This window comes from Crinia signifera, chromosome 1 (assembly GCF_055691185.1).
Source record: "Crinia signifera chromosome 1, ASM5569118v1, whole genome shotgun sequence".
Classification (NCBI taxonomy): Eukaryota; Metazoa; Chordata; class Amphibia; order Anura; family Myobatrachidae; genus Crinia; species Crinia signifera.
Window position 1 is genome coordinate 91,168,056 of NC_139217.1, and position 12,521 is coordinate 91,180,576.

The 12,521-nt window shown below is 43.0% G+C and overlaps 1 protein-coding gene across 9 annotated transcripts in view; it reads left to right on the forward strand.

The window, feature by feature from the left end:
• SGCZ (sarcoglycan zeta) overlaps window positions 1-12,521 on the forward strand; it is an 869,285-nt gene that overhangs the window by 780,319 nt on the left and 76,445 nt on the right. For all 9 annotated transcript variants that reach the window (XM_083170008.1, XM_083169946.1, XM_083169955.1 and 6 more), the window contains one exon: window positions 3,757-3,844. In XM_083170008.1, the coding sequence (XP_083026134.1) occupies window positions 3,757-3,844 (88 nt within the window). The remainder of the gene's footprint in view (window positions 1-3,756; window positions 3,845-12,521) is intronic.

Genomic DNA, 12,521 nt, shown 5'->3' on the forward strand with positions numbered 1-12,521 from the left:
ATCTGAGCTGCAAAATCCAAAAATCACTCCTTCCCTTCTGAGTCCTGCCATGCACCCAAATGGTATTTTTGGTCACATATGAGGCATTGCCGTACTCGGGAGAAATTGGGGCACAGATTTTGGGGTGCTTTGTCTCCTTCATTCCTTGTGAAAATGAAAAATTTTGAGCCAGAACTGCATTTTTGTGTAAAAAATGTAATTTTTCATTTGCACAGCCCAGTTGTATCAAAATTGGTGAAACCCCTGGGGGTATAAAATGTACACTATACCTCTAGATGAATTCCCTGAGGGGTGTAGTTTGCAAAATGGGGTCACTTGTGGGGGGGTTCCACTGTATTGGTGCTTGGGGGGTCTTGCTAATGCGACATAGCACCCACCAGCATTCCACCAGAATCTGAGCTGCAAAATCCAAAAATCACTCCTTCCCTTCTGAGTCCTGCCATGCACCCAAATGGTATTTTTTGGTCACATGTGAGGCATTGCCGTACTCGGGAGAAATTGGGGCACAGATTTTGGGGTGCTTTGTCTCCTTCATTCCTTGTGAAAATGAAAAATTTTGAGCCAGAACTGCATTTTTGTGTAAAAAATGTAATTTTTCATTTGCACAGCCCAGTTGTATCAAAATTGGTGAAACCCCTGGGGGTATTAAATGTACACTATACCCCTAGATGAATTCCCTGAGGGGTGTAGTTTGCAAAATGGGGTCACTTGTGGGGGGGTTCCACTGTATTGGTGCTTGGGGGGTCTTGCTAATGCGACATAGCACCCACCAACATTCCACCAGAATCTGAGCTGCAAAATCCCCAAATCACTCCTTCCCTTCTGAGTCCTGCCATGCACCCAAATGGTATTTTTTGGTCACATGTGAGGCATTGCCGTACTCGGGAGAAATTGGGGCACAGATTTTGAGGTGCTTTGTCTCCTTCATTCCTTGTGAAAATGAAAAATTTTGAGCCAGAACTGCATTTTTGTGTAAAAAATTTAATTTTTCATTTGCACAGCCCAGTTGTATCAAAATTGGTGAAACCCCTGGGGGTATGAAATGTACACTATACCCCTAGATGAATTCCCTGAGGGGTGTAGTTTGCAAAATGGGGTCACTTGTGGGGGGGTTCCACTGTATTGGTGCTTGGGGGGTCTTGCTAATGCGACATAGCACCCACCAACATTCCACCAGAATCTGAGCTGCAAAATCCCCAAATCACTCCTTCCCTTCTGAGTCCTGCCATGCACCCAAATGGTATTTTTTGGTCACATGTGAGGCATTGCCGTACTCGGGAGAAATTGGGGCACAGATTTTGAGGTGCTTTGTCTCCTTCATTCCTTGTGAAAATGAAAAATTTTGAGCCAGAACTGCATTTTTGTGTAAAAAATGAAATTTTTCATTTGCACAGCCCAGTTGTATCAAAATTGGTGAAACCCCTGGGGGTATGAAATGTACACTATACCCATAGATGAATTCCCTGAGGGGTGTAGTTTGCAAAATGGGGTCACTTGTGGGGGGGTTCCACTGTATTGGTGCTTGGGGGGTCTTGCTAATGCGACATAGCACCCACCAACATTCCACCAGAATCTGAGCTGCAAAATCCCCAAATCACTCCTTCCCTTCTGAGTCCTGCCATGCACCCAAATGGTATTTTTTGGTCACATGTGAGGCATTGCCGTACTCTGGAGAAATTGGGGCACAGATTTTGAGGTGCTTTGTCTCCTTCATTCCTTGTGAAAATGAAAAATTTTGAGCCAGAACTGCATTTTTGTGTAAAAAATGTAATTTTTCATTTGCACAGCCCAGTTGTATCAAAATTGGTGAAACCCCTGGGGGTATGAAATGTACACTATACCCATAGATGAATTCCCTGAGGGGTGTAGTTTGCAAAATGGGGTCACTTGTGGGGGGGTTCCACTGTATTGGTGCTTGGGGGGTCTTGCTAATGCGACATAGCACCCACCAACATTCCACCAGAATCTGAGCTGCAAAATCCAAAAATCACTCCTTCCCTTCTGAGTCCTGCCATGCACCCAAATGGTATTTTTTGGTCACATATGAGGCATTGCCGTACTCGGGAGAAATTGGGGCACAGATTTTGAGGTGCTTTGTCTCCTTCATTCCTTGTGAAAATGAAAAATTTTGAGCCAGAACTGCATTTTTGTGTAAAAAATGTAATTTTTCATTTGCACAGCCCAGTTGTATCAAAATTGGTGAAACCCCTGGGGGTATGAAATGTACACTATACCCCTAGATGAATTCCCTGAGGGGTGTAGTTTGCAAAATGGGGTCACTTGTGGGGGGGTTCCACTGTATTGGTGCTTGGGGGGTCTTGCTAAAGCGACATAGCACCCACCAACATTCCACCAGAATCTGAGCTGCAAAATCCCAAAATCACTCCTTCCCTTCTGAGTCCTGCCATGCACCCAAATGGTATTTTTTGGTCACATGTGAGGCATTGCCGTACTCGGGAGAAATTGGGGCACAAATTTTGGGGTGCTTTGTCTCCTTCATTCCTTGTGAAAATGAAAAATTTTGAGACAGAACTGCATTTTTGTGTAAAAAATTAAATTTTTCATTTTCACTGCCCAGTTGTACCACAATTGGTGAAACCCCTGGGGGTTTGAAATGTACACTATACCCCTAGATGAATTCCCTGAGGGGTGTAGTTTGCAAAATGGGGTCACTTGTGGGGGGGGGTTCCTAAATTTTAGCATTTTATGGTGCCTAGAAACCTACATGGTGCCTAAAAAATAATCTCATAAAAAGGAGGCTCCAAAATCAAGTAGGTGCTCCTTCTATTATGAAGCCTGTAGTTTGGTCAACGTACACACTAGGGCCACATATAGGATATTTATGAAAACAAAAGAATTGGGGGAATCAATTTTTAGTCACATTTCTCTAGTAAAATCTACGGTGTTCCTTAGAAAAATGTATTAAAATTGCAAATCTGCAAAAAAAAAGAAATTTTGAAATTTCACCTACACTTTGTTTTAATTCCTGTGAAACACCTAAAGGGTTAACAAACTTCCAAAATGCTGTTTTGAATACTGTGAGGGGTGCAGTTTTTGAAATGGCATCATTTATGGGGGTGTCTCACGTACAAGTCCCTCAAAGTCACATCAGAACTGAACTGGTCCCTAAAAAAATCAGTGTTTGAAATTTTCTTGAAAATTTGAGAATTTGCTATTCATATTGTAAGCCTCCTAGTGTCCAAAAAAAATTAAAAGGAAGTTGAAATAATGATGGAAACATAAAGTAGACATATGGTCTATGTTAGTTATTAACTATTTTGAGTGGTATGATTATTTGTCTCACAAGCAGAAAATTTAACATTTTGCAAATTGCTAAATTTTCCATTTTTTTACGACATTTTGGTATTTTTCACAAAAAAACACAGACTGTATCGACCCAAATTTACCACTAATTTGAAGTACAATGTGTCACGAGAAAACAATCTCAAAATCACTGGGATAAGTAAAAGCAAAAAAAAGTTATCCCCACTTAAGTGATACATGTCAGATTTGAAAAAAAGGGCTCTGTCAGGAAGGCAAAAACATGCTGTGTCAGGAAGGGGTTAAGAGCTGTGCTAAATACCACAGTAGAGCTTAGTGGCCCTCGGGCTTCGTTGAATTTTTTAATGTGGCCCACACTGTCTTAAAGGTTGAAGACCCCTGATCTAGGCTAATAGGATAACCCTCTAAAATGTTACCTGTGCAGTGATTGACCAACCATTTGTGTAATTATCATCTTGTTATTTTCTGTTACAGGACAGTGCACTGGTATTACACTCTGACAGGAATGTAACAGTGAACGCAAGAAATCAAAACGGGCAACTAACAGGTCAAATGATAGTGGGTGAGTTTCACATACTCATATTTTCACCAAAATTCATGTTATTAAGTTATAAAGCAATACATGTATATTCTAAACATAGAGTTCTAATAATGTCAGAGATTAATATAAGATGTGGTCTTTTTGTGGCACTCTTGTTTATGTGGTTGAATGTTAATGTTTACACTTTCAAAATGTCTTACATGTATATATGGCTGATAGAAACAGTGGGCAATTACTGTACATGACATTGGCCCAGCACATAAAGGGGGAGATGTATTAAGCTTCAGAGATAAGTAAAGTGGAAAGTTTCCCAAAGCAACCAATCAGCATCTGTCATTTCAAAGATAGTGCTAAATAAATGAAAGAAGCTGATTGGTGGCTTTGGGACTCTTCTGCACTTTAACTTTCTCCTAGGCTTGAAACATCACCCACATTATCTTTATTACAGATAGTACCACTGGGATTTCTTAATTTGCCTGTTCATTGGGGCCATGATCCAATGCAAATGGGGGTGGGGGTGTGGGTGTGGCCATGGCCCATTGTAATTGCAGGGGCACTTTTTATGACTTTGAGGGGCTTGGCTGTACAACGTTGGAAGGCCCAAACATGAGACTTCTGGTGTGGTGCCACTCATCGGAGACGGAAACATGGAAATAAAGAGGGCCCTAGACCCCTATGCTCTCTGTGCCCCAGTACCATTTACTCCTGATGGCAGACATGAATATGAAACTAAACATGAAACATAATATTTAACTAGGCACAAGTACATGTGTTTTTTAAACATTGAATAACTCACCCCAAATGTTTTTAAATGTAGTTCAGGTGCTACAATGTTAAATCATCATCTCTAAATTGGTAGAATCCTTTATGTTTTCTGAGGGATATCTATGTTTCTTGCTGTAGCATTAATAGAGAAAATATAAAATTCCACATTGCTGGAAGAATAAAGAGAACGGGAAAACTCAGTATTTTTACAGCACATTAATAATGCATTGTATTATTCTGCAGCTTTCGTACCTAGAGGAAGAAATGTTCTTACTTCAAAGCATACTTTCCTACTCTTCTGGCATGTCTGTGAGACTTCTTACTTTTCAATATGATCTCCCAGTATCCAGGGAGAGTACCCCCCCCCCCCTCTAACTACTGCCCACTTCTCCAGTGATTTAGCTCGAACAGTGGCATAATGACAACATTCTTGATAATGCTTGTCAATATAGCACCTGTTACGATGCTGTGAATTGTGGCATTTGGATGCAGGTTTCTGAATTATGATGAATGAAACACCATGACCCCTCAACTGCCGGTGGGAACCCTTTCTACAAAGTGCCCTGCACCTACCCTTTGGAACTTGTCCCCACCATGCTTCCCAACACCCTGGAATTCTTCCCTGCCCTGCTCCCTACAGCTCTGCCTTCAAACTCTATTTTGCCATGCTCCCTACACCTGGCCCCTGGAACACTCCACCACCATGTTCCTCACCCCTGTTCCCCTGAACTCTTCCCCACCATGCTTTCTTGAAACTGTCCACTAAAACACTCCTTCACTGTGCTCCCAACACCTACCCATTATAAATCTCTGCCACCATGCTCCTACACCTGAGCCCCGGGACTCTCCTCCACCATGCTCCTCACACCTTCCCGCTTGAACTTTTCTCCACCATGCTTCCCATACATGTGCCGTGGAACTTTCCTGTACACCTGTCAAACTGTAACACAGGTAACCTAAGGTTAGCTCAGGGAGGACACAAAAACCTCACGTGAAGAAAGGACTCTCCACCATCATGCTCTCTGTGAGGGTTTAGATTGTGCCTAACTTAATTGTTCTAAAATGGAGCCTAGCATTCTGGGTGGTTTCTCCACTGGGTAAAGATTGTGCTTGAACATTCCGTCTCCCTAGCAGTTACTGTCTAGTTTAACTACATCTCCCACCATGAACCTCTATGATTTCCTTTTTCTTTATTATTACTACCCAGTAGGATTACATTTCGCAACATGCTCCTCTGGGATTTCCTGTTTTGCTGGCACACCCTTAGTTATGTTTCAGTGTGGTTGTAAAATGGAAAAGATGCTGGGGCAGATGTGCATCACTTTTTCCAAACCCTGTGCTGCTGGAAGTTGTGATCTTTTAGCAGCTTCAGATAATTAAGAAGCAGCAGGTGCTCTTTATCCTAGCAGCCCAGGAAGATGCCAGAAGGTCTGCTGGTGTATTCATGTAAGATGCAGATGACAGGGTAAAATTGTTTGGACCCCAACATATTGGCGAAACACAGTGGTCCTGTGGCCAGGACCCTGCAAAGTCTGATATAGTTGTTTACCGGAGATCCTAGTAAAAAGTAACTGTATTAAACTGGGGTAACAGCCTCTGATGAGTTTTAGGGACTCTGATGGAACTTTTGGGGAGACTGGTTCAAACTAAGAATAATGAGATATAGTTATCTAGGAGGCTGTTGTTTATATATATATATTACATTTAAGTAAATGTGTGATTATAAGGCACCTTCTCCTTAACTGTGTGGGCACTGTGTTTAAGAGGGTCCGAGAATACTGTATTAGAATTATAATGTATACCATAATTATAAGTATTATAATTTAAACCATAGTTCTAAGAATTTAAATGTTCACCATAGGTATAAGAATTATAATATACACCATAGGTATATGAATAATAGTACACACCACAGGTATAGGAATTATAGTGTACACCATTGTATAGGAATTATAGTGTACAGTGCACTGAGTGCAATACAGAGAGAGCACAAGTAATAAATGTATTTATTATTATTATTATTATTATTATTATTATTGTTTATTTATATGGTACCACAAGGGTTCCGCAGCGCCTAACAATACATAAAGGAGCAAAAAACAAATAACGAATTACAGTTCAATTCAATTTAGGACATGTACATGGTAAATAAGGATAGTTACATCAGGGAACAGGACACTGAAGTACATGAAGAGAGAGGGCCCTGCTCGTGAGAGCTTACATTCTAAAGGGGAGGGTTAGACAGACAGAAGTGACACAGAAGGGGTAGCAGTGAGCATAAACAGAAGGTTAGGATGAGAGATGGTTGGGTTTTATGCGGGAGGGTGGGAAGATAATCAGTTCATTCTTAAGTCTGAAGATCATCCAAGAATAGATACTGTAGCAGAGAGACAGTTGGAAATGAGTAAGGATAGAGGGAGAGAAATCAGGAAAGGAGCGGAAGAGTTGAATATTATCAGCATAAACGTGATATGTGAAGTCGAGTGAGCGAATGAGCTCACCCAGAGGGGATGTATAGAGAGAGAGAGAGAAAGAAAGGACCAAGAAGAGAACCTTGGGAGACCCCTACTGACATTTGAAGTGCAGGACAGGTGGAAGCATTAGAGGTACAGCTGGGCATTTGACTGAGAGTGCAAATACAAGCAATAATTGTTACAGTGAATGTTCTTGCTGATGTAATTATGGAAGAAAATCCAGATTAAGCAGGCAGGAATATTATGTTGTGAGGATAAAGTGAACTCACTCAAAGTAGTCCTTTGGTTTTCAGAGTTGTGGTTGTTATTTGTCCTTATGTCTCACTTTGGTAGAGAGCTGGTATAACGCTGCAGTTACGTTTAAATGAAGCCGCCCTTTAAAATGACTGGATACTTGCACATTTGAATTAAAACAATGTAGGATAGTCAAGTGAAAACTGCTAAATTGCTGGCAAATTATGTCTATTTCCTAAGGGTCTCAGAGACGTGTACAAAGTGTTTAGCTGGAGATAATATTTATAGAAAGACTTTCCTGCAAGTATTCCAGCTCTAAATGTTTCAGCTTCAAAGAGGACTTTGCTTCGTTATGTGTAAAAATAGTGATGAGCTGTGTGTCAAATATATACAGATAAAACCGCTGCTGCTCATTAAGAGGGAATAGTGACATCCTGGAAGAGACAGGGGTGAAAGACTGAGAAAGCGGGAAACGTTGCCGTGTAATAAATATATCTGCGAGGAGTCATCTGCTAGGAGGGCTTGTTAATTCCTCCCGTGCTCTCCACTCACTGGCTTTGTGCTACACGCATACATAAAAGCGTGCAAGCCAGAATATTTTTATTTCACCGCTTTATTTCTCACGTTGAGTTACGATAAGAGTTTTATGCAAAATAACATGGTAGAACTAGTCAGGTACAGTAATAGAGCAAGATATACAGTGATCACGGTGTAATACTATACAGACTTTCATAGCACGTCTATTGAAAGATAAATAATAATATGAGCAATATTTATAATGGAGTGTTGCTGCAGGTTATTCCCAGCTACCACATTGTAAGGTTGCTAAAGGAAAATAGGTCATTTAAGTCTGTGAGGTGAAGCATAACAATATTTTTGACAGGAGTTGTCTTCCTTGAGCAGCTACATACCCAAGCAGGTTGTTTGTGAGTTGCATTTCAGGTTGTCACTTTTTCAGTTCTAGAGCCTGCTGTTTTTTTCCAGATGTTCCAGAAATGACATAGCACCAGTCGTTTCATCTGAGGCAGAACCAAACTGGAGGCTTTGCCAGTCTTTAGGTATTGCCACCTAGCAGCGCAGAGGCCGTGGGTTCTTTCTAGCCTTCACCAGGAGCTTCTGAATGCGCCCAACTTTCGCCACCCCCATACAAAGACATGCTGGTAGTGGAACTGGCGTTTTAGTGGCTAAGAGGTATCAAACGGAAAATGCGGTAAAAACCCAGTTTTTGGCTTTTTACTGCATTTACCGCACAGTGCAGGACCGCCGGGTTTCCGCAACAGAGGGCACTGTAGTCTTCTGCAGTTACCCATCAGAAACCTATGGGCTTCTTTTTGCATCCCCCCCCCCCCCGCCACCCTCGTCTGCTATCCGAGTAGCCTCCTGCTGTGTTGCCTGGATCCAGTGACCTCCTCCTCCCTGGCAGCAGTTCTTTCCCTTCCAGGTGCAAGGAGGAGGATGAGCAGGAGGACCCTGAGCATAGCAGGTAGAGGCACCCACAGAGGACCCTCTCACTCGGGGCAGGCTGCTTCGCAAAGGACAGCTCTTTTCACAGGAGCTGTCCTTTGTGATACTAATTGCATGTGTTAGTACATATGTGATTAGTATCAATGCGATGTGTGGTGGGATGTACCGCATTTGCTTAGTACATCCCGCCCAGTGTGCGCGTGTTTGTGAGATAGGAAAATTAGACTGTTAGCTTCACTAGGTCAGGATGTGATGTGAATTAAGATGGGTATTTAGATACCTATTCAATTAAAGTGCAGATTTTTCGACTAGTTGAAAAATTTGGCACGGTCGAAAAACACTTGGTTGGTGAATTACTCGCAAAGCCAAGTGTTTTTGGCCAAATTGCATCTGCTTTGGACCGTTTTTTATTTATTTCTCACCAATGCAGTTTGAAAAAAACAAACCGTAATCAACGATGAATGGTTTAAAAATTGACGCAATTGAATAGTACCGTGTTGAATTAGTCCCGGGCTAATTTAATACCCCTTACTGCAGGCTCTGGTCCCTGTAGATCAGGGGTGGCCAAACCTGTCCTCAAATCTACTAACGGTCCATGTTTTACAATTCACCTAGCTGGTGCACAGCTGTAGTCATTACTAACTGTCACATTTTCAAACATGTTCCATTCATTACTACTATAGATCCACAGGTTTCCTGAAAAACATGAACTGTTGGTAGATCTTGAGGACAGGTTTGGCCACCCCTGCTGTAGACCGTCTGCGAGCACTATCTATATCATTGTGTAAGTCGTGTAGTTTTATTAATAAAGTATATTGTTATTCCTTTTAGTAGGGGGCACCACACTTCTTCTTGCCTCTGGGCAACTGGAATGAACTTACGTCCCTGCACTGTATGCTACAGTATTTCATTTACAGTACAAACATAAATGCAGCACACTGAATTACATACAAAGATAGTGCTCATCCAAAAACTTTGTTTTCTCTTCTTTTAAATATCCCTAAGGAAAAACCATTGTATGTATCAGATGTTGTCACACGGGACTAGGGGCTAGATAATACTTTTGTAGTCTCGTGGAAAAGAAACATGGTAGGTAACACTGGGTGGGATGGGCCGAACAGGCTCATCATTAGGCTCCTCCTCAACAAATGGAAATCGCCAATCACAGGCTGCAGTAAGGGGATGGAGCTATATGATGGGATTCCAGACATTTATCCCCACCCCTTTTAGCATCATCCTCTCTGCAGGTAAATCATGGCATTTACTGTATTTCAGGAGAGGAGATTGAAAACATCGGGCTCCGTCCCCACCCCCTGAAATGAAGCTGAAAGTCTCCTCTCTGGGCTACTACCAGAGAGGAGAAAATAGATGTCTGCAAATATGGACTGGGATTAACATAACGGTACAAAAATGGACAAAGTTCACGGCCAATTCTACACCATATGGAGCCCAGAGCAAAAGTTGCCATTGCATTCTAGAGATGCATTAAGAGGCAGGGGAGAATGTAGTGGAGTGGGCTGAAGAGAGAGCGACAAGGAAAGAGAGAGAAAAATATTAGCCAGGCAGCACCTGGGACAGCATCTACTTAACATATCATAAATATTGTATGTGCTTATCAACAGTGCCCCTAATTGACAGTGGAGATGTCTGGCAGTATGGGGTGGTAAGGTGTACCATAAAGAAATATGGTGCCGTTACCCCATACCACAGCTCAAGTGATGGTGCTGCATAGGCACAGAGTCTCCGCCCTCCATGGACAATACCCTGCACCCCTCGAAATTTGCCTGTCACCTTAAAGGACACAGATGTTACAGGACCTATTGTACCTCTAGCTTCTGTCAGGGAGTGCACACCCTGCCCAGTGCTACCCAGAAGTGCTGATTCCAGGAGTGCTAGCATGCTGTAAGCCTACTCCCTGGCAACAAGCATGTAACCCTCGTGCATGGAGCATGTAACCCCCAGGCAATGAGAATACAACCCCCACAGAGATGAGCATGTAATCTCCATGGCAATGAGCATGTAACCCCCATGGCAATGAGCATCTAACTTCTAGCAACCCCTGTGAACCCTCGGGCAATGAACAAGAAATCCCTGGTAAGGAGCATGTATCCCCTGGCAATGAGAATAAAACACATGGAGCATTAAGTTTAAGCACTTGGGGCACTGTGTGGTACTACAGGTGGAATTATATTTGTAAGTGGTACTAGTGGGGGAATTATGTGTGTAACCGCCACTACAGGGGGCATTATTTGACACTATAGGGGGAACTCTCTCTTGCTGAATTTGGAAAGGAGTTCACAGGCTTCTATAGGGTAGCAGAAGCTTGGGTTATCTTCTGCACTGAAGCCCAAGAATCAATGGCTTAGTACATATTGAAATGAATTGCAAATATCCTAGTACATCCTGTCCATAGACCTTATAGCCTGCCCAGTCCACATATTATCAATATGAGATTGGCAGATGCCTCATCACTTCCCCTTAATCAGCCAGAACAGCTTGAAAACAACACTGCCTTGTGATGGGCTGCCAGCACTGCCTGTCTTTCTGTCCTGGTTAGACAGGCAGGGGGATACTGTAAGATGGTGTCAGTGGTGCATTTATAATAAGAGCAGTGTGCCCGGTGCACATGGCCCCCAAGTCCCAGGGGGTCCCACAACACAACAGCACCAATTTATTTTTATACTTACCCTCCGTGGTCCCACAATGCTGGCCGCAGTGCTGCTGAAATCCCCAGAATAATGACCTCTTCGCCATTTTCTCCAAGATCTGCATATGTGCAGTAGGGTCTGAGCATTCTAGTGCTACAGCTTTGTGCTGGTGCTGGCAGAGAGGAGGGGGCCCGGGCAGAGGAGGCTGCACACGGCCCTCATTCACTGATAAAATGCCCCTGGTCATTGAGGTGCCAGCGGCTGCTTCCTCCAAACCATTGCACCGCAGGCACTAGCCCTGCCAGCCTGCCCCTTGTTCTGTCCTTGACCAAGTTATTTATTTATTACAAGTTATTTAAATAGGACATACGTATTCTTCAGTGCTTAACCTTGTAACCTTTGCCAAGTGGGAACTATGTAAATTGGGCACCTACAGTAAGTGAAAGTAGGAATGATACCTGTGTACATTGAGGATCTTTGTTTAGTGTACAGTATTACTGTGCAATTGTTAACTCATTTTCAAAACCTTTTCCTGTGACACCCCCAACTCCAGCTTCCAGTGTATTATATGGTTTCCCATAGCTCAGGACTGCACTGGGGCCTTTAGCTTCTTAATGGATTACAATCAGTGGTTCCCAACCCTGGTCCTCAAGTACCCCCAACAGTGCATGTTTTCCAGGTCTCCACACAGAATCACAAGTGACATAATTAGCTCCACCTGAGGATCTTTTGAAATGTGTCTGAATAATGAGTGCACCTGCTGGGTGACATAGAAAACATGCACTGTTGTGGGTCCTTGAGGACCAGGGTTGGGAACCACTGGATTACATGGTAAATCATTTCCAAGTACATGCCATATCCCATTTGGTACTTTGCCATTACACAAGTCTATTTTAAAGTGAAGATGATGTGAGGTTAGGATCAGTATGTCACAAACCCCAGTAAGCATCCCCATTTGAGACCACGGTCTTTACCTTCCCGATGGTCTGTGCTGCGGTTAAGGTCCCTGGTCGGTGCTAGTGCTTGGCGCGATGTCCCCTGTGGGCCCGCGAGTGATTGGCGATGTCTCTTGTCGCCGACACGCTGACATGCCGGCTCCGGGCGGCACGGACG